The 22,212-nt window shown below is 41.8% G+C and overlaps 2 protein-coding genes across 6 annotated transcripts; both read right to left on the reverse strand.

Annotated features, from left to right (window-relative positions):
- Nucleotides 1-79: 79 nt before the first annotated feature.
- On the reverse strand, nucleotides 80-22,105 carry myom1b (myomesin 1b). 5 transcript variants are annotated; one of them, XM_029457495.1, is made up of 37 exons: nucleotides 21,953-22,058; nucleotides 20,351-20,457; nucleotides 19,520-19,654; nucleotides 19,245-19,419; nucleotides 18,018-18,175; nucleotides 17,750-17,842; nucleotides 16,919-17,007; nucleotides 16,496-16,537; nucleotides 14,933-15,094; nucleotides 14,587-14,748; nucleotides 13,244-13,385; nucleotides 12,775-12,974; nucleotides 12,449-12,502; nucleotides 12,217-12,341; nucleotides 11,956-12,139; nucleotides 11,694-11,868; nucleotides 11,473-11,594; nucleotides 7,501-7,697; nucleotides 7,275-7,401; nucleotides 6,963-7,147; nucleotides 6,762-6,876; nucleotides 6,525-6,681; nucleotides 6,332-6,438; nucleotides 6,184-6,228; nucleotides 5,950-6,086; nucleotides 5,696-5,840; nucleotides 5,409-5,468; nucleotides 4,491-4,558; nucleotides 4,281-4,394; nucleotides 3,419-3,506; nucleotides 3,298-3,336; nucleotides 3,098-3,203; nucleotides 2,675-2,838; nucleotides 2,467-2,503; nucleotides 2,271-2,293; nucleotides 1,933-1,988; nucleotides 80-1,818 (listed from the first exon to the last, which is right to left on the reverse strand). In XM_029457495.1, the coding sequence occupies exons 4-37, from the start codon at nucleotides 19,353-19,355 to the stop codon at nucleotides 1,558-1,560; spliced, it is 4,050 nt and encodes a 1,349-aa protein (XP_029313355.1). In that variant the 5' UTR covers nucleotides 19,356-19,419; nucleotides 19,520-19,654; nucleotides 20,351-20,457; nucleotides 21,953-22,058; the 3' UTR covers nucleotides 80-1,557. The 5 variants fall into 5 exon arrangements, with proteins under 5 accessions (XP_029313355.1, XP_029313354.1, XP_029313353.1 ...); XM_029457494.1 differs by lacking the exon at nucleotides 20,351-20,457 and having other exon boundaries at nucleotides 21,953-22,105; XM_029457493.1 differs by lacking the exons at nucleotides 20,351-20,457; nucleotides 21,953-22,058 and adding an exon at nucleotides 21,316-21,485.
- LOC115025341 (uncharacterized) lies at nucleotides 7,704-10,575 on the reverse strand. The gene is made up of 2 exons (XM_029457498.1): nucleotides 10,439-10,575; nucleotides 7,704-9,580 (listed from the first exon to the last, which is right to left on the reverse strand). Exons 1-2 carry the CDS (start codon nucleotides 10,518-10,520, stop codon nucleotides 8,943-8,945), a joined length of 720 nt encoding a protein of 239 aa, XP_029313358.1. The 5' UTR covers nucleotides 10,521-10,575; the 3' UTR covers nucleotides 7,704-8,942.
- Nucleotides 22,106-22,212: the final 107 nt, after the last annotated feature.

Consider the following 22,212-nt stretch of genomic DNA (forward strand, 5'->3'; position numbering starts at 1 on the left):
CGAGAGAGAGTGAACAGTGAAGGGTGGAGGGTTCAAACCAAAGTGAGACAACTCAAAGAGGAAGAGGAGGAGGAGGAAGTGGGGAAGTACATGCTCGTTTTTATTAGTCTAATCCAGAAAGGAGAAATGATGCAATAACCAATGTTAATGAACAGTGATCTAACAGTCTTCATTAAAGTGGCATCGTTATCATCACAACAAAGGAGGCATCGTAATTATTAATGAAGTACTGTGAAGGGGATCTCAAAACAACAGTGAATCACATAAATAAAAGTAATGACAGTGGGCAAACATGGTCGTATAGTATTCACTACAGACAGGAAGACAATGGAAGTGATGTCAGGATCACAACATTCAAATGAACGTGAATAATAACAAAATTAATGTTTTAGCCCATTCACAACAAATTGTGTTTACTTTTTTGTCTTATTTTACCAAGCATACCATGGATTAAACATTGTGTTTGTCTGCTCTCACTGTAAACCGCAATCATTAGCATGTCCGGCTAACTAGCTTACAGTTATGTAGCCCAGCATTACCTATGCATTACCCAGCATTGGGTATCATAACTACTGTAGATAGTTGGGGGTCAGGTTATGCTTGAAGAACTTCCTGTTCACACCTAGAAACTCCAGTGTGCAAACTTTTTTATAAAAAGTCAATCGGAGATTTTAAACAACTCATAGAGCTAACGTTAGCTTAATTAGCTAACAAGCCACAGTTGATATAATCTTGAAATATAGGAACCAATATTTCAAAAATGACTTTCTACTTCTCCCAGCATTATTAAAAGCAGAAAGCTTGACGGTAAAATCTAAACACTGATGTTCTAGATTCCCACCAGCACTTGAATGCACCAACCTGAAGACTTACTATAATGCAACAACGACTTAGCAGAAAAGGGAAGATGACCTTTTACTGGTAATCATGACCTTCTGTATCTCAAGCATGTTTCACGTCTCTGCGAAATGCTTTCCACATTTTAATAATATTAATTAAATAATAATATAATATATTGCTTCCTGGAAGACTAGCTATTGAAACTGTTGGTAGTAAAGTATGCATAATGTGTAGCAAATGGGATAAAACATGTCAAAAACATTTGGCTTTTTAATAGACATTCCACACTAACATCATGATTTCTTTTCTTTGGCTTTGCGTTGCATCCTATCAACACAACATGTCTCAAACTCTAAACTTTGGCTTTCTTTTGTCAAGTAATGTTTCATGCGTAAAACGAATGCAAACATTCGCCTCTCTGCATGCCACAACTTTACACAAACAAAAACTAAAATGGCACCAATAACATTTTTGAGAGGACTTGATGTTATATTCGTTATTATTGGACCAGATGAGTATATGTTTTTAGGATTTTAAGTTACTCTGCTACTCTGGATTTCTCTCTGAACTATTCTTGACATTTCAAATTCAGCACCTCTTGATTTAATTGTATATTCTACACAAAAACATCTAACACATCGTGAAGCCTGTTTTTCTCCGTTAACTGTTTCCAGTGTTTTTCATTTATACATATTTACGACAAGATTTGGACCGCTTTTATTTTTTCTTGCCGCCCGCCTCTTCAGGGATGAAGACACTTACGGTGAACTCCGCGCTCTCTGTGCCGTACTTGTTCTTCACCAGGATGCTGTACTTGCCGGAGTCCGACGTGTTCACGCCGGTGATGGTGAAGCTGGCAAACTTGCCTGACTCAAACTTGAGGATGCAGTGATCGTCGGACGTGATCTCCCTTTCGTTCTTCAGCCAAGTGACCTTTGGCACCGGGTCACCCGAAATGTTGCAGGTTAGATTGAGAGCCTGGTGAGAGGACAACATGCAACACACTCACATACAATTATTCAGTAATAACAACAAAGTTCAAGCACATAGAGTCAGTCTAACTGTCACATAATATCAGCTGAATCAGTTTACCTTGCCCTCCTGTATAGTAACCACATCAGGCAGGCCTCCTGCTACTCGAGCACGACCTGAAAGAAACAAAGTCACCTTCAATAATTACAATAAATATGTTTTATTTCTGTGGGACATTAGATAAATGTGAATATTTATACAAAAATAGAGTCTGGATATTACCTTAAATGTAATCAGTGGAGTCTTAAAATGTATTTTATTAAGTATTAGATAGAAATAATAGAAAATCCCAAGTTGCAGCCTTCAAAACTCACATTACAGTTTTCTAACCTATATATGAAGGACAGGTCTTCTAAAAACAGACGCACACAAAGCCACTTTCAACACAACACACTTACTTCTCTCTGCAATAGCAGCAGCTCTGATGAGGTGGAAACAAAGAAAGAGGGAACAACACATTAGAGGAAAGGTGGTGAGAATCAGAAGTGAAGTGAAAGGCTTAAACTGCATGCATTCTTGCATAAAAGTACAAAATGTTTTTGTCATTTGCATAAAGCTAATAATATGATAGTTATTGAGGAGAAAGGTACTTACTTGAGTCTCTGAAATTCTGCAAAAGCGTCATCAAATGCTGCAAAACAAAAAGAAACATTGTAGGAATATGAGTACTTGTGAAAGACACACTAAATGCAAAACAAGAATTATAAAAAGAAGTACAAGAAGTCTCGAGGTCATCAACAATAAACTGCACATATAATCATTGTAGCTAAGAGAGAAGTTTCAAATATGCTGGTGGTCTCACCTTGACCAGACAGCTCAACGGTCCTCCTCAGGCCTCCTTTTCCATCGTTGAACTCAATGGCATACTTGCCCGTGTCTTTCTCTGTGGGCTCTGTGATCTGCAGCCACAACTGCTCTCCCACCACACCACTCTTTATACGGTCAGAGAAGGAGATGGCCGAATCCCTGTCAGAGACACAGTACAGGCGTGGAAACACAGAAACATGAGGTGGATAAAGCACTGACATCTTTTGCTGTATTAAAAAGGGAGCAAAACTATAGAAAATACTGAGAACTAGCCGAGTTACTCTCAGGTGTAAATGAAAATACACAGATTTTTAAATTAATCTGCCTAATTGCATTCCTGAGAGTGGCTGTAGCTAATTGTTTTTAATAACAGATGTACACATGCTTGCACAAATTGTACTGTAGACACACAACGTACTTGTAGTGCCATGTCACTTGGAGTAAATCGTTATAGTAACTGACAAAGGTGTAGAGTCGGATGCCCTTCTCTGTGCTTGTGATCTTCAGCGGGGTGGAGGAATTGGCTGCAATTCAAATATAATTCAATTAAAATACAGAATTAATCAGGCACCAAAATGTTTAACGTATGTACATTAAAGAGAATGTTTATCTTCTTACCGATGAAACTGAAAACTTCATTCATCAAGTCTTTGAAACCTTTGAAGAGAACAAGATCATCCTCAGTGATACGTCTGCTACTTACAGTACATTATCTCAGTGTGCGACTCTGAAAGGTTACCGTGATCGGTCAAATTCAACGTGGAAGTGTCCTTTCCTCTGTCGTCCTTCAGAACAACCTGATACACGCCAGAGTCCTTCTTGGAAATCTGACAGAAAGAGCTGGAATGTCAAATTCAGTGGTAAAAACTACACTGAACAAAGAATATGATTTGTATTCATCTGAAAAGGCAAGCTTTTCTCTTCTGCTGTGGGTGCTGCAGAAAACAAATATATGACGCAAAAGCAAAAAAGCCAACAGACAAACAAACAAACATGAATAAATATTATTCTCAAGCCCAACGGCCGTGACGACAATAGATAACTGTTCCCAACTTTTAGTCTTCTCCAGATTATGTCGTCGCCATAGTCTGCAGGGGAGTCGCGCTGAAATGGGACACAATGTGACATCCCGTTTATATGTCAGACCACCTGATAAGATGATGACGCTCGGACAGACGTTTAGGGACGATACAGTGGTGGGATGGAAATGAGGGTTAAAAGAAATTTGAGATAAATTAAAACAGAGAAGAAGAAAAGTCATTAAAATATGATGTGTCAAGTTGATTTTAAAGACAGGTGATGCTGGTTATTTATAACAAAACATTTTAGTGTAATTAGTACACAACTTATTTCAAACTTACTCAAAGACCTGCTTCTTGTGGACCAACATTGAGGTGAAAGATGCCCAAATAATGTGAAGGATCCATATATATTTGGAGTATAGACATAAACAGAGCTTTGCAAGGATTCCAGCGATAACATTCATATATGCAAATTAATTCAGTGACAATAATACAGTACAGAAATATACATATATATATATATATATATATATATATATATATACATATATTCACACTTATTTTTCTCATATTCTCTACCTGAGCAATTTCCAGTTTCAGCACTCCCTCTGTGAAGCCGAGATTCTCGTCTGCTTTGATCTCGTGTCCGTCTTTGGACCACAGCGCAGACGTCTCCTTCTTCATGTTGCCAACCTGAAATGCATCACAACGGAAGAATGCGTCAAATTAACACTGACGGTGTTTCTTTAAAAGAGCGCAGCACGAAAAACCTTTAAAGTTGCGTCTCACCTTGCATTTCAGTACAACGCAGCACTCTGGTGTCACCTCATAACCCAAATACTCGATAAAGTGAGGACCTGGAACAAACAGCACAGTTACACAAATGGGTAACTTGTAATGCAAACGTAGATCAACAGTGAGTCCTGTAGATCGGAAATTAATCTGCAACTGTTTTAACAATCGGTTAATCATTTTAGTCAACTTTTAAGCTAAATGACCAAACTGCTTCCAAAGTTGAAGGAAACTGGGTTCAGTGCATAACATAAGTTTATTTAAATCATTGTATTACTTGCATTACCTGTTTATTTGAGCCATAAAGAGAATATGAAGCAGAGATGAGCAGAAAGTAAGTTTACAAAGGAAGGTAGAACGATTACCTTGACCTGTGGACACCAGCGCACATGAGCAACGAGGTGAAACTGAATACACAAGAGCCTATTATAACAAAGAGGTGTGTGTGTGTGTGTGTGTGTGTGTGTGTGTGTGTGTGTGTGTGTGTGTGTGTGTGTGTGTGTGTGTGTGTGTGTGTATGTGTGTGTGTGTAAAAGTTTGCAGGCGAGGAATGAGAGAAGATAGGAAATGACCTTGGGTGAAAGCATGGGAGCCGTGTCGTCGGCTACAGTGAGTGTGTGTTGTTTCAAAGTTTCCTTGTGTAATAGCACCTCCATCAGTGAAATGGTGAGAACACATGATCCCTTTTTTAATCCATAACCAATCAGGGACTTCTGGGTTTTGATTATTGACCAATCAGGAACATCCCAACAAAAGGAGGAGCAGTGCATGATTGGAAATGTTACTGCTGTGCACTCCCCTTTTCAGACCTGTGCAAGGCTTCTTATCTGAACATGTTGAAGAATGCACACTTTGTACTAGTTAAGAGTTTTGATGCAGATGTAGAGATTATCATCATTAGTGAATGTTTCATACCTTGCTTTCTGACCCATTCTTTCATCTGGAACTCTGATTCCTTCTGTAGCTCCTTGAACACTGCAGATATAAAGAGTTTACAACGTTAACATTTTAGCGCTCAAATCAACACTTAATCTAACCATGATATGTAACCGTGTGATTCCTTTGTGGTAGCTGTTACGTTATGTGAAAACATGAATGTGCTTGGGTGATCAGTGTTCAAAGCCTAGAACCGATACAATCGTCATAAAAGACCATTTGTGATTAAGATCATCGTCAGGATTTTATTGTTTGACTGAACGTACCGTCTCCTATAAGTACCAAGCTGGACTGGTTGGTAGCTTTCCCGTCCTGCAACTTAAAGGTGAAGGTGCCCTCATCAGCCGGAGTCAGACAATCCATGATCATCTCTATGATGCCGGTGTTCTTGTCAAAGTTCAGCTTGTATTTCTACAAAACAAAGACAGCAACCTTTCACACCTTAAATAAAAAAAAAGAAATCACACAAAAAGCATAATTCCTAGACAGCCTATATCATGAATACAAACGGTGCGCTGACCTCCCCCTGAGAGAGAATGTTGTCATTGAAGATGTAATCAACTTTGCCGTTAGCTGACATGTTGTCCGCCTGCAGCCAAAAGCGAACTTTGCCCTTCTCCAGCAGCTCCACCGCCAACTCTGACTTCAGGGGAATAACTAGTTTTGAAGAAAGAGTGAGAAGAAGCTCAAATAAAAACAGTCCAGTCCATGACATACGTCAGAAACAGCTGTGACTACATGCTGATGCACTTACTGGGGAATTTATGGTCATGACTGACCTCCAGCAGCCTCTTCAGCTCTGACAAAGATATGAAAAAGAGATTTATAAATAGATGACAAAAAGCAGAAAACTATTTCATATAGTCTGTTTTATTTTTGAAACGTGTGACTATGTAGCCCACCTTCTTCAGAGAGAGTGTAGCTGGATGAAGCTCCATCAGTGTGGGTGACAATACATGAGTAAATGCCAATGTCCTCCTCCCCGGGAGTGTTGAAAACAGCTTTGGATCTGCAGGGAAAACGCAGCAGAGAAATAATAAGTACTGAGTGATGGTGCGTCGATCAAAGAGTCTCAGCTTAAATAAGTCACCGCACTTGTTTCCCTTGGTGTCTAATGTCAGGCGGGACGAGTCTGAGATTTCCTCGTAATTCTTGGACCACACAAATTTGGAGTCGGGGGTTATGTCACAGCATTCAAAGTTCAGGGAGATGACACCGTCATCATTAACATCCACTACGATCTCCGTGGTGCCTGAAACCCAGAGACGTGCAGTTAGTTTGAAACGATGAGCTCGTCACCAGCAGTTCATCAACATCAAACCTTTCTTCTACCTGGTTTGGTGAGAGCTACGACCGGCTCTGTCACGTCTGAGGTTTGTCCAACTCCGGCTTTATTCTGAGCGCGCACACGAAACACAAACGTCTCTCCTTCCTTCAGATTCTTAATCTGCAAAATGAAAGAAAATCAGATGTAACACCAGCTGCAGCCACACACGTAAAAGAGGAAAAGTGTTGAGCCGGAACGATGGCGACCTTGATGTACGCCTTCTCCGTAGCCTTAGTGTTGACTCCTCTCCACGCCTCCTCAGGTGCGTCTGCTTCCTTGATGTCGATGTAGAACCCGTTGACCGGATCACGGCCCTGGTACACAGGTGGTTTCCATAGCAACACCAGAGAGTCGTTTCGCACCTCTCTTATCTGCAGGTCATGAGGAGGGCCTGTGGTCCAAAACCGACAGTGAGAAACATGGCCAGGCTAAAAAAAACTATATAGATATATCTGTAGCAAAAAGAAAACAGTGTGCCTGTTCATGAAAACACTCAGAGGCTTAGAGAGAGGACCGACCTGGCACAGCGATGGTCCACTCCTCACACAGGAAGGTGTCACTGGGCAGTGAAGGGATGCCAACACCTGCCATGTTGGCTGCCCGCACCTGGAACTGGTACTTCCTCTTCTCCTTCAGGTCAGACACCTGGAGAAAAAGGGACATGGAGATAAAACCTGACTTATTGAAGTGTCCTTTATAATCTCTATCAACTGAACCATGTATTTGGGTGGAGGAATAACTCACCCTGTAGGCCCTCTCGCAGATAGACTTGATGTTGGCCTCGTGCCACTTCCCTAGCACGCCATCGATGACCTCACGGTAATCCACGAAGTAGCCAGTGATGTCAGCACCGCCGATGCAGCTTGGCTGTTTCCAGGCCAGCACCATGGAGTCGCATACACACTCCAGGACAGTGATGCCAAAGGGTGGAGTAGGGGAGGCTGAGATGACAGAAAGCACCGATTAACACCATAATGTCTGAGTAGAGGAAACAGGGTGATGTAATGAGAAACTGAAGCACTGCAATGAGGTGATACTTTTAATTCCCAAACTTATTTTTACCAGCTGCTCGAATTCATTAATATTCTTTCATCTTTAAAGTTCTTGTAAAAATGCATTTGATGAGTTTATTGCAGCTCTGTTGATGCCGAGCTTCAGTGTCCCACTACTGAATCTTTTTTGGGTTTACAGCAGGTATTGGCTGTATTACAACTCACTTTCTTCCACGGCTGAAACGTTACTGAAGTCATTGTGTATACGTTTAAAAACAGTAGTAGGCAAATACCTGCTGTAACAGAGTATCGTCAATCCCACAACACAATTGCACCTTTAACCTTTTATGTGAGGCTTTTGCATAATGATATGCTTAAGGAACTGTTTAAGATTGTTTGGGAAATACGCGTCTTCGCTTTCTTGCTGAGAGTTAGAACAAAAGATTGATAGCAATGTCACGTCTGCATGCTGAATATGAAGCTACAGCCAGGAGACGGTTAGCATCAAGACTGGAAAAGAGAAAACATTAAGCCTGGTTATGTCCAAAATAACCCCTGTTTCCAGTAGTTATGCTAAGATAAGCTAACCATGTGTAGCTTCTTATTTCACGGATAAACAAGCGTGATATCAATCTTCTCATCCAACTCTTGGCAAAAAGATCTCTCCAAAAACTGGATCATGTGACACGGCGTGCCTGTCGTACACAAATAGTTACGTGAACTTGATACTCTCACCTATTTAGGAAGGAGAAATTGGTCAAAGTGTCCGAGAGGTGGACATCTGATGAAGTACGCAGTGCGCTACCAAAAAGGTCTTAGGTCACAAGTGTCCTGCTCTTGTGTTGGTTGGATGACCCACTTTTCAAGTACAGGGTGTGATTAGCTGGCTCCTGCCATGACATACTTGTGTGTGTGTGTGTGTGTGTGTGTGTGTGTGTGTGTGTGTGTGTGTGTGTGTGTGTGTGTGTGTGTGTGTGTGTTAAAGTGTTCTGGGTACTCAATGTGATGGCAGGTCCTGAGGTGCCAGGTGACTGATGTCAAGCCACCAAGTGAGGAGGTTGTGGGAAAGTGGGGGCCAGAAAGAATATTGACAAGCGTGACAGTGTTGAGTGAAGGTTTGGTGCCTTAGTGACTTACCTTAAAGAGAAGAATACCAGTGGAGAGCTTCACCAACTGTGTAGTGATTATTATATGTCAAAATAAAGATGTGAATATAAAAGTAGAACCTTGCAGAACTGATTTAACAAGGGGAAATCTTTCATTTATGTTTTTGGTAAAGTCAGGGTAGAATATTTTGTGGGGGGTAAATAATTTTTTTGTGGTTTGTTTTGAAGTTGATTGAAAGATTTCCATCTGTAACCGTTGCTCACCTGCAGACTCTCTCCTGGGCCTCGCTGTCTCCCGGTTAGCAGTAGCATCTACAGGGAACTTACGTGCCTGCTGGGCCTCAGGCTCATTGACTGTCACTACAGCCTGATCCTGAGCCTCATCAGTGACTGGGTCTAAGTGTGCAGTTAGTGAGTCAGAAACTGAGTCTGACACAGACTCTGAGACCACGTCTTTTGCCAGGTCAGGGGCCCAGGACACATTGCCTCTCTTGCCACCCTTGTGTTTACTCTCCACGGGGTTGGGCCGTGCGAGGGCCGTGCTAGCTGCCCCGGCCCCCTGCCTGGCTTCAGTGTCAGTCTGAGCTTTATTGCGCTTTTGCATAGTGTCAGGGGGGGGCTGGACAGTTTCATGCGTGCCCGTCCAGCGTGGCCTGTGCTCGGTTAGTTGGCCTGCGCTACCCCCCGGACCCATCTCCGGCAACACACCGTGAGGGATGCCGCCCCCTACAGGAGTTATCAGAAAAAAAAGCAAAAGAGGCTTTTAAAAAAAAAACAGGCAAAAGATTCGTTCACAAGTCACAGCTCTCCAGAGAAGAGAACAAAGAGAAGACGATCAGAAACAGTACAACAGTCTATCAAATACAGTGAGATGTCTTCATCTGACTTGGAGGGAAAAATGAAGACAAGATGGCAAACAAGTGACATCCGTGTGAGGAGGTGAGTGGACTTTATTTGGGATTATGAGAGCATGCAAGCGTGTGAAGTCGAGCAGGCAATGACTGCGGGTGTGCAGGCTCCTCTATGAAAAAACACTGTACTTTAGCAATAATGCCAATTTATTTCATCAAATCCTAAATTTCCACTTGGAAGATTGGTGCGGTTGAGCTTCTCCAGCATGAGAACATTACCATTATGTCTGCCTGGAGAGAAATACACTGGCATTGTTACTAATTGTGTACGAAGTGTGTGTGTGTTTCATGAGGGGAAACAGAGCATCAGAGCAAAGCTGGCCAGTAAATGAGTGACATCCAAAGGTTGAAAGTTATGCTGGCTATAATGCAGAGAGACTTTAGGGAGCACATGCAGGAGATCAGAAAGCAGCAGGATTGGTTTGTATTGCACAGTTTGTGCTCCAATTCATTATTATTATTATTATTATTTATTGACTTTCAGTAGAATCGTATCTTGATAATGGTAAGATACGGAGTTATTGCTTTACAGTTAAGTCAGATTTCATAGATAATTTATAATTGAACAGAACAATTCAACTGCCAGGTTAGCTGCTATGAGAGAGGTTAAAACAGAGCAACTCAGTGCAGTTAAGTGGTACTGGTGGGGTGGGAGAGGTGTGTGTGTCGGTACCTTTAGCACCATGTGGGGTTGCTGACACGCCTTGTGCCCAGGAAAGGTGAGGGAAATGGAGGATGGTGATGGTGTGTGACATTGGGCTGGTTTTTGTAACAACCACTGAGTTGGATCGCACTGACCCAAATTAGAGGAAGTCTACAAGTCCTGACCCCGCCTCAGACTGTGCAGGGAGGAGGAGGAGGAGGAGGAGGGAGGAGGGTGGATGTGGCTGGACATGGTGGTGGGTAGGTGGGGCACATAACAGTGCAGAGTAACGTGACAGGGTGACAGGGTGGAACCATGGTGGGGAAAGTGTGGGAGTGTAGATGCTGATGATAAAAAAAACTGAAGACATGTCTTAAAAGACAACATCATGTAAAAATTCCAATTCTTGCATGTCTTTAATAACTTACCAAAAATGTAGACATACTTTAAAGGAAAATTCCACACTCAGGTCCAATATTTGAACCAACCATCATTCTTTGGTGTTCAGGGCATTTCAGACTTCAGCTCGTTGTGAAATTCTAGTGAGCTCACCTCCACGTAAACCTGCCTCACCTACCTCTACTTCAGGTTTCAGACTCTGGTTTCCTACATTTCCCAGAATACCTTTTGAGCATAGCTGTTTTTTATATAAACAATAAAATGAAGAGATTACATTTTTGTAATTTAGCTATTTCTAAAACTGGCCTTTTAAGTATCTGTTGCATCTGCTATGATGATTTCTCACTGATTTTAAAAGTTAGTGTAAACTAGTATAGAATTCAATTTCCAGTAAAACAACCTTTACACAGAGAGCGTAAATATTTCTTAAGAAATGAAATATCATAGAAATGTCCTAACATTACATATATCCCAACATGTGTTTCTGTTATAAACCATGGTAGATATAAAATATATTACAAAATGAATTTTGAATTACGGTGGATTTTTCCTTTAAACCACACATCTGGATATACAAACAACAGGATGAATTATGTGATCTATAATTCTCAGTACCCTCTGACTCCTGCATTAGTTTCATCTATTGAGCTGTAAGAGTTACTCACCAATAGCAGCCTTCACCTCCACCGGCTCAGACTCCGGGGAGAACTGGCTGAGCCCTGCTGCGTTCACTGCCCTCACCCTGAACACGTATTTCTCTCCCGTAATCAGACCATGGCAGATGAACCTGCAAATGTGTTGGATCAAATGTGATAGTGTCAATGCATGTATATAAAACAACTGGACTATATAAACTTTGGTTAAAAAGAAAGGAGTCATACAGTACCTAGTAACATTTACGGGCTTGTTGTTGCATGGTTCCCACACATTGCTGCCCACAATGCTCCCCTCAATGTAATATCCCACCAACTCTTTGGCACCACTGGATGCTTGCCAAGACACAACGACTGATGTGTCAGTGTTTCTGGTAGGGACAACTTTGCTTGGGGCAGATGGGATATCTGTGGACCAGAATATTTTGGGGTCATTAACTGTGAATGTGACATTGCTGCTTTTATGATGCATACATGCATGTGTGCTTTCCTGACCAAGCTTGTCGCCAACGGTGGTGGCCTCCGTTGGGTCAGATGGCTCGCCCACACCGGCAGAGTTGCAGCAGCGGACGCGGAAGCTGTAGGATTTCCCCTCGGCGAGATCAAACAGCGCAAAGCGAGGAGACTTGACTGGGATCTCTGTGTTCACCCTCTGCCAGCTGTCTGTGTCCGAGACACACTGTCAAACAACGATACGAGGAGTTAGTGTGGATTTTTCCTTTAACAGGTAACGTGAGAAAATGTTAAATCATTTACCTTTTCCACATAGTACATGACACCTTCAAGGCCTTTGTCTCCAGGTGGCTTCCAGCTCAGCACCACATAGTTCTTGGTTGCCTCTGTCACCTGCAGCTCAAGAGGTCTGCCAGGAACAACGCCCTCTGATGGTCAAGAGATAAAGAATGAGGTCCCTGAACGCAACAGCAGGTGCAGCAGAAAAATGAGCAAACGTGACCTTCGTTGTCACTGGGTCGTAAAAATGTCCTACCTGCAGGTTCCTCCTCTGTGACAATGATTTGGCCGGTCCACGGAGCAGAAGTACCTGAGGGCAAGTAAATGATCATGAAAAGTTATGAATTTGTATTGAAACATTTAACATATATTTAAAAAACATGTAATTGGTCCATGTTTAAATCATATACTGACTGATCCTAGGTGGCAAAGCCTTAACCTAAACAATTCAATAAAAAAAAAAAATGTCACCACTGTTTTATGGCGGCCAATATCAATGTGTCTCACTCTTATTGTACTATTTTACTTTTGTGAGTTAATAAAGCTCGTGAAAAATATGGATAGGAGACTGGTGGGCTGTACCTCTCATGCGGGCGCGGTCAGCTGGGTCCATGGCGGCCACCGGCTCAGAGACTCTGGAAGGGCGGCTCATGCCACTCTGATTGACGGCACGAACACGGAACATATAGGAACGGCCCTCCACCAGGCCAGTCACGGGGAAACGGGCAAACTTAACCGGAGTGTCATTGCACTGGATCCAGTGGGTGGTTCCAACCTCACATCTGTACACATATTACAATATGTGTTATTATATTTAGGTTTTTTATTTATTCTGATTACCATTGTGGGAGAATGTGTGCAGAGGATTACGTGTAGCTGTATTGTAGCTGCTTCATACTGTATGTGCTGAGGATTATTTATTGGAAATGTGTACGTACTACTGAGTGTTACTTTAAAACTCTGTCGTTCTCTTAACATTTTGAGGGGTTTAATCCAGATTACCACTGCTGTGAGCTGATTGACTGACATTTTTAGCAACATTTTGACATACCTGTCCACAAAGTAGCCCAAGATGGAGTCGCCTCCATCGACAGCTGGCTGCTTCCAGGTGACAATAATGTAATCCTTGTTGGCATCCAGGCAGCGCACATCCAGAGGGGCACCAGGAGCTCTTTCAACCTCAGCATCAGCATCTAACACAAACAACACCATAAGGATTGTCGGTATGCACGCGCTCTCTTTTTACACACTCTTGTTTTTTCATATTTATTTACCTTTGACTGAAAGACTATAATGAATTAATTCTACAGGTGGTTGTAATGTGAGCTGTGTGCCCTGTGCTGAGCGGTGTGCCAGGAATGTTTCTGGTCCTCACGTCAAACACAAGCCGAGAGCAATCAGCGGCGGGAGGACAGAATTAGCTGTAGCCCGCCCGGCGGTGAGAGGGGATAAAAGAGATGACTCTTAAAGAAACATGTGGGGTAAAGCCAGGCCACCTGAGAGTTGCATCATTAAGTAAGAGCATGTGTTAACTGGGTACATGTGTATTATACATCCATAAACCATCAACAAAAATAACTTAATTTTCTTAATACAGCAATTTAATCATGATCGGCTTAATTGAACAGCATGATTAGAGATACGGAAACCAGAGAGTGTGTTCAGTCACATAGAGAGCCACACAGAGAAACTGGGCAGTCTATTGTTTCTCCTTGGAGCAGATATTCACAGTATCTATCTGCACTCACAGCCAGACTCATTCCAAAGCTGAGCTCTCTGGGAATAGCCTGAGAGCAGCCAGGCTCATATAGCGTTTTGTTATGGAGACTGTACCTGGCCTCCTCTTTAATGGGCTCTCAGTCAACAACAGGGTCTATTTTCTAGCACGTTCATATTCAACGTGTAGAAGCTGAAGCTTTAAAGGTCAGATTGTCTCTGAAGGCAGCAAAGATAAGCTTCACAGACCATTTTCCACTGTATTCAAACAGATGCCAAAGAGTTGCCACTCTGTGTTGTCTCTATTAAGATATGCTATTTAAAACCAGTCACATTCAAATACTCTGACTATTAAATGTTGTGTTGTCATCAGGTACCAGAGGACGCGCTGTTTGCGACTTCGACCTTGATCTGATGACATAGTGGACAGAAACAAAGCTGCATACATCAGGTTGCATTTAGCTTTGGTTGACAAGGATTGTAGTGGAAATGAATGCATTCGGTTAAAATAAGTGAAACATTTGTGTTAGGATGTGTGTGTAATGTAGGGTGTACGAAAATATACAGTACACAACATAATGACTCCAATCTCCCAAATGAGATATTTTACATACAGCAGAAGCCATCTTTACACATCATCTAGTGAGCAGCTGGAGACGTTAGGGAGGGTGTACCCACCTCTGACGAAGACGTAGGATGAGTAGGTTTCATATCCAGACTTGGTGGTGATGCGCAGGGTGTAGAGCCCCTCGTCCTCTTTGTTGAGGTGCGTGAGAGTCAGTGTGGCTCGATCTCCACTCCAGTGCATGTGGTTCCATTTAGAAGCAGACAGCAAGACATCTAGGGAAAAAAGATGGAGACATAACATTCAATATAAATATCATCCTTCTTCACTACTACTACTACGACTACGAGTGAAGTATAAAGTACTTTTTCCTCCACTACTGAACTCTCATCCCAGTGATATTCATACAGACATTAGGTTTGGAGTTTACTATGGAATAATCCACAGCCATCTGCTTACCGTCTCTGTACCACTGGATCTCTGGCTGGTAGCGGTGCAGGGCAGGAGAAATGATGACTGTACATCCCAGACTCATGGTCTCGCCCTCTCTTCCAAACGATACACCAAATTGATCAACAAAGTGAATCTTGAAGTTGATGCCATACTCAGACACCAGGCCATCTACAAACAAAGCATGATACAGCAGCTGGAGTCAGAGCTTGAACTGGCATTATTTGTGCAACGTGCCACACGCATAAGCGGTGGATAATTTGTGTGTTCAAATCAAGAGGAAGAACAAAACATTTACTGTGAAAGAGACAGAACATTGTCGCATTAATAATCATATCCGCGGAAAAACCAATAAACTGGAACAAAACTTTTGAATAAAAAGAGAATACAGGACAACAAACAAATACAGGCCAAAAGAGTGACTCTGAAACAACAGGATAATGTGTAATCATGCATTAAACAGTAAGCACAACACACTTGTGAAAGTCTTGGTTCAAATAAAAAAAACACTAAATATTCAGTTTTTTCAGTTGAAAATACTATAATATTTACAATATATGTAAAGTACGATTAAATTATGACCTATAAATAAGAAATCTACTTCTTCCAAGGCTCTCTTAATTCATGGCAACAAAATGTACTCTCATTTAATGCAGATGCATCTTCTCACAGCAGCACATTCCTTCTACCTAACGAGAACATACGCTTTGCAAGGTTGCATACTTCAAACTTCTTAAATAGAATACTGTGAACTCCAAAAACAATGTACACAGACAAGAGTGGTCATGCACGGACACATAGTCAGAGACCAAAACGTGTTCAAACAGTGAAAGATTGCAGTGACCCCGTTACCTTCAGTACTGGCCCCTGCATTTTCGCCGCAGCATTGAGGAAACAGAAAAGTTGTTAGTGCAGTAGCACCCAAGCGTCTCCACAGCCCCCAACCCACCACATCCCATTCTTTACTGCAGGTCAGTCATGTATGAGCAGTTAGTTAATAATATGTTAATGTTAATAATATCAAAACACGGTTTTTTTTTTTAGAATGACCAATAAATGCATACACATAACATTAAGCAGCATTATATTAACATTGACTACATGTAACTTATTTTCATTATCATACAATTGTTTTGCTTTGTGGAGCTTTTTAGCTCTTTGTCGTTGTTGTTGTTTTTTTTACAGCCAGACAATTTGCTGTTCACTCTCATTAACTTTACTTCCAGCAGCAGTGAGTAGATGTTTTCAGCAAATAATCTCTAATGAAGCAGCTGTACGTTCATGCACAGCACCACACCGCAGACGGACAAAGTTAGCAACTTAGAGACCAAAACAGAGCTTAATGGAAAAAAGGTGGCTGGAAAAATAAGTCCAAATGAATGTAGCTCAGCGTCTGCTGGGTGCGTAAATAAGCAACATATGCTAACACGTTCGAAACAACTTAACAAGACGATAAATATGTCGATGCTGTGTCGCTGCCCCTAGTGGCCAGAAAGAATGACCGCAGCTTTAATTCCACAATAAAGCATACAATAAAAATTAATAACAAATATACAGTAAATTCACACTTACGTCTGGGTGATGGCATTGACTCATCCATTTCACCTTTGAACCCTATGGAGAACAGCAGCAGTTAATATTAATGCATTCAGCACACACACAGTGTTAACAGTGTTATACTGACAAGATCAAAATCATATGAGAAATCACATGACAGGACATTTCACATAGTGGGACTCTCATCATTATGAGACTTGTAAGTATATTTAGTTCTTACTTTTGGCACCTATATTACAGTTAATGAGAAGGTATTAGCAAAAAAAGCCTTTACATTTTAAAACTTTATCAATTTACTGATTTATGGTGAGCTATAGGCCTAATAACTGCTTATTTTTTGTGACTTAAAATAATTTTGTGATCACGACTAAACAGTTTTGAGAGCTTGATCGAGTGATCTGGCGTGTGATGGTTTTGTGGAGATGTGGTGAAACGTACTCTTAACAACGACAGAGGCATATGCAGACAGCTCTCCGTTGGAGTTCATAGCAGAGACGCGATACTGCGCCGTGTCATCGAAATCACATCTGAAAGAGGAGAACATCAGGTGATCAATGTCCACGATACGCAGATTCTCTCTCCTAAGGATTAACATGTACAGTGCCCTTCCCCCACCTCAACCTCAGCCTTCTCAACCATGTAAATAATACCAAGTATGTGAGCTCTGACTGTACGGGTTCCATAACTCCTGGCCAGGAATACTTTGGTTATAAATAGACACCACTGGTGTGATGTCATGCGCACCAGCTGGTGTGGGTCTCACATGAAAGTATCTACAGCCGAAATATTCTACTAAAATGGGATAAGAATAAGCTCATTCGTTATGAGTTTTGGCTGTTTATTGAAATGGTCTAAGCTATGTTTAAACTTGCTTTTGCTCTTTGTTATCTGTTATCAGCCTGGGAAATAGTGAGGCTTTTATCCAGCTCACAGTCTGACATTGTCAGTCTGTTTGGGCAAATTAGGCAGGGACAAAGGCATATATCAACAATGACCATGCCACTCATGAATCCTGAGTTGCAATTGTTCTGCCTAAAGCCTGTGACAAAAAGACTAAGAGGCGAGCTAATAGCTAGCTAGTCAGGCTAGCGTAAGAAAAATAGTCTACACAAGCTAGTTCCAGGACTTTCCGCAATGTTTCCTCTGGATTTACAAAACCCCACTACGATGGTGACATGTTATGGATATTGAATTCTGGCACAAGATGTTTAAGTGGCTTTTTCAGATGAATCTATTTTGAGAATTGTGAATAGGAGACGTTAGACCTACCTGTTAATCTCCAGTGAGTGCACGCTGTATCTGCTCTCAACTTTATACTTGCCGGCATTACCAATAGGGTCAATTGCCACATTGTTTTTGTACCTTGTAGTGGGAGGCAGAACACAGAAAAGAAGACGGACCACAGGAAACAGAAAGAACGTGAAAAGGATGAAACAGAATCAAGAGGAAAATAATAAAGCCACTGAAACAGGATGTTGAGGTGACAGAAAGGACAGATTTGAGGTTATGTTATAGGTGATGTATGTCTGTGACCTACCAGACGACCCGTGGGTCGGGCCAGCCGCTGACAGTGCAATGCAGCCGCACACACTGCTTCTCCCACACGGTGTGGGAGCGTGGTTTGATCACAAACTCCGGGGCATGCATCAGGCTGTCTTCGTTCATGTGCTTAAAGTGTTCCCCGTGTTCATGGATCTACAAACAGAACAATTACTCAGGACATTTGCAAACCATAAACTTCAACAGGAATTCACAATGCACGGTTGAAGCAAAAACAAAGCTTCTACAAACACAAATTGAGCAAGATCTCAATGTATCTGTTTGTGTTTTATGCATGCTAAAGGTTTGCACTTTGTGTGTTGTTCTTTAAGTCCTGTGAATAACTAGGGTGATTTGAGGCCTCGTCTAGTTGTGCGTCCTGCAACTCAACACATAATGTGACAACACCACTGGGACACTGCTTCCCTGTGTCTCAAGAAACACGATCTCCTGAGGAATGTGTCACCTCGTAGTAAATGTATCTAAGTGGAGACAGATAAATACAGTGAGAGAGTCACTGTGGCTTTTAATGATGCTCTACTACTTCACATAATCACTCAGGGACATTATTAACTCCCTTATGTAAGGGATAGTAACAACCACTTTGCAACAGGCATTTGGAGTTCCTAAGTAATACGGAAATTAATTACGCTCGGTAATGCGACTATGTAAATAATATATTGTGTTATGTAGCATACAATTTAATACAGAAAACAAAACCTTGACCCCATAAAAAAACATTTTAAATAGGAGCCTATGGAGAAAAGTCCTTATGAACTTCCCCCGTATGTGGTATTCACAACATTGTAAGTGGAAATCTTCTAAAAGCTTCACGAGTTCACGAGTTGTGAAGTGTTTGCTGACTTTGTCTGAAATATCGATGGGCATGAAAGTTCAGTTTCATGTAACGAAAAACTGATCTGTCAGAGAACGGTCTGCAGTGATGTCGCAGGTAGAAGCCAATCTGTAATGTCATGACTGAGATTGTCTGCAAAAGCCAGTCTGTGACGTCACGATGGAAAATGGTCTACAGTGATGTCATGGGTAAGAAAGCCAATCAGTGATGTCATGAAGGAGAACGATTTGCGGATACACATCAGAACAAACCCTAATGTCTAAGCTGGACACCGATATGACATAATCATGTCGCTGTTCTGTAATGTATAAAATAATAAGCAGTTAGCCATGTTGTTTAAAAAGTCTACATGTAGAATTCCCCACTGACCCTTTTGTTCAGAGAGATGTGCTCGGCCGTCTCTCGCATGGCCTCCCTCCTGGAGATCTGCTCTGACCTCTCCATCTCCATGCCACTGCTGAACAAATCCCTGCGGGCCATGTATGCAGCACTGTCCCTCACCCTTGCTTCCTTTGTATTAGAAAATCCTGTGGCAAACTCTTGACTAGGAGTGCGAGGGATGGATGTGGGGAGTAAGGCATATCATTATAACTGAAGTAAAACGTTCTTGTAGTTGCAGTTTTATACGGTGAAGAGTGTATTACCTGCCCCTGAAGATAGGCACTACGTAGCCGATGATTTGGTTCTCTTTATCCACTGCCAAGTAAGTTGGCTTGGCTCTCTCGGGTACCGGGCTCAGTCTGCTCAGCTCCAGCCCAGAATGTGAGGACACTTTAAGTCTGGGACATATAGAAAAACCATCAGCCTGGCACCCGGCCAGACAGTGCAACTAATAACATGACATCAACATGTGGGGATAAAGCCAAGATCAGGGTAGGTGAGTTGTAGGTGAAAGTTCAGTGGGTAGTGAAGTGGTTTAGTTTTGATTATTTGACCACAATAATTAAATTTTTACAATCAACATCAGGTGCGAAAAACAACATTGATGTAATTGTCAATAATGTAATCGTTATTAAACTCACTGTCAGTGATTTCTTAAGATACATGTGGAGACAAGTGGAACAATGGAAGAAAATATATTTTAGATTTTCGGTCGGACGTCACACAGTTTGTCTGCAGCACTCTGAGAGTTGTGGCTGGGAGCTCAGGGTATGAGATAACAAGAACCTGATAAGGAGGCGATGGGAAGAAGGGTGACAGGGCAACTGCCTTCATGTTCCCTGTTTCTATCTGGGCCACTGTCCCTCGAGCTCTGACCATTTACACTCTCTCAACTTTCAAGGATCAGGGCTGCAACGACTCCCCTTAAAATGGATTATGACACTTTGGTTTCATTACTGAAATCCAGTAAAGGTTTTTTAAATAACAAATGCAATGGCCGTGTCTACATAAACGCAGTATCTTTGCCATAACAACATTAACGCAACCACACAGACTGTTAAATCATCATCACATCATAATCCTCCTCTCCTCACCACAGATTTGGTGGCTGGTGTAGAGGCAAATATCAGATGGTGTGAGTAAAACCTAAGCCCTCTGGCCTGTTCGCACTCTCCAGGCCAGTGTATTTACAGATCTGCCACTGTAAAAGAGAAGATCTCCATTAACTGTTTTGCTTCTTCTTATTCCTTAATTAATAAAGAAAACGACACGTTTCTAGTGACAGAGAGCCCACATCATCACAGAGGTGAAACAGCTATAAAACTACAAATCTTTTACGCTTTCCTTGATAAATTATAGTTTCTTTATTAATGTATTACTTAAACATTAACCTCATTAGACCCATGTATATTCTCTATTAGAAACCCTGGACAGCTGACCAATGCATTCAGCTGGGACTACGCAAATCTTAAACGACCACTAATGAACAACTCTCCTTGTGTCTATTGGAAATAAGGAGAAGCAAGTAAGCTTCCAAAAAATAAGATAATAAATGCAAATGTTATCAGGTATTAAAGATAGACTGACAAACTGTCACTTGTTACTTTCCCTCCAGCATGGTATGCACAGGTCAAGCTTCTATTTCAGTCTATGCCATATGCCATAACTCAGCCATTACATAATATACATAACATTTCCTTAAAGCTTATCTAACAAACAGAAAGGAGCAAAAACTAGACACAGACTTGTTACAGGTCAGCATGCATTAAAGCAAACAGGGCATCTCTTACATGCAAAGTGCGTCGTGCTGGATTCAAAGCTGTTCTTTTTTATTTAGGGAGCAAAGATCCTCAGATGTGTGTGAGAGTTGATCAAAGAGAACTCAGAGGAGGGAATGATGGTTACTTTGGTTTCAATATGGCAACAAAGATGATCTGAAAGCTGTGACAGGGAAGTGATCCAACAAGGGTGATGAAGGTGAACATTGGGTTGTTTGATGATGTTAAGAGGAAGCTTCCCTGTGACAAAGAAGTGGATTGATCCTCTTCCTCTTCCTTACCCCCTGCTCCTGCTGGTGGTGGCGGAGGCGCTGCTGCCAGCAGAATATCTGCTGCTGGTCTGGTACTGGCTGAGTTTAGACACCGTCTCCTTGCTCCTGTAGTCACGGTCATAGTGGCGATGGTGCTTCTGGTAGAACGGTATAGATCCAGACATGTTGCAGGCCGCTCCTGGTACGAGCCCCAGAGTATCCAAGTTTCTTGCTGTTCGGCTGTGCGGTTAGTTAGTAATATACCGAAGGTTCATCATGACTTTCACTACATTTTAAACAATGCAGACTTGTGTTGAAATCAGTACTTGCTGTGCTTCATGTACTTCAACATTACTTTTTATAGTTGAACATGGATAGTAAGTCTAGCTCTCAAGATGGAAAAATGAGCTGTACTAAAACTAAATAATATTATGGAGAAGTTACGCAATCCCCATGATGCCAAGAAGTATATTAAAAGGCCAAAAGGGCATAATGTTTTCTTGATCAAAACTTTTAACCATCATAAAATTGTAAATTCAAACCTTCAACATCAGCTAGCAAGACACGATACAAGATTCAGGCACTTTCTCAGCATGCTTAAGAGAGACATGCAACAACTACAACCTGGCTTATCACATCTCATCCCTGCACAACCGTTGCCACCTACCCTGGACAAAAAGCCTCAAACTCCAAGCGTTAAAGGAAAAGATGGTCCAACTCCACACTCAAGGTTTGATATCCCAGCAAAACTACAGGTAGGTGCGTACAGGGCTACCGTCCACACAACAAAAATAATATTGGCCCTTGCTGGAGCGTCCAAGCAGCAGTCACAACCTTTTATGGTGAGGGTGGAGATAAATATAGCTGAGAGCAGAGTGTGGGGGGCCAGTGAACTCCCGCAGGACAACACATTTATGGCTGCAGGTC

This window comes from Cottoperca gobio, chromosome 20 (assembly GCF_900634415.1).
Source record: "Cottoperca gobio chromosome 20, fCotGob3.1, whole genome shotgun sequence".
In the NCBI taxonomy this organism is placed as follows: domain Eukaryota; kingdom Metazoa; phylum Chordata; class Actinopteri; order Perciformes; family Bovichtidae; genus Cottoperca; species Cottoperca gobio.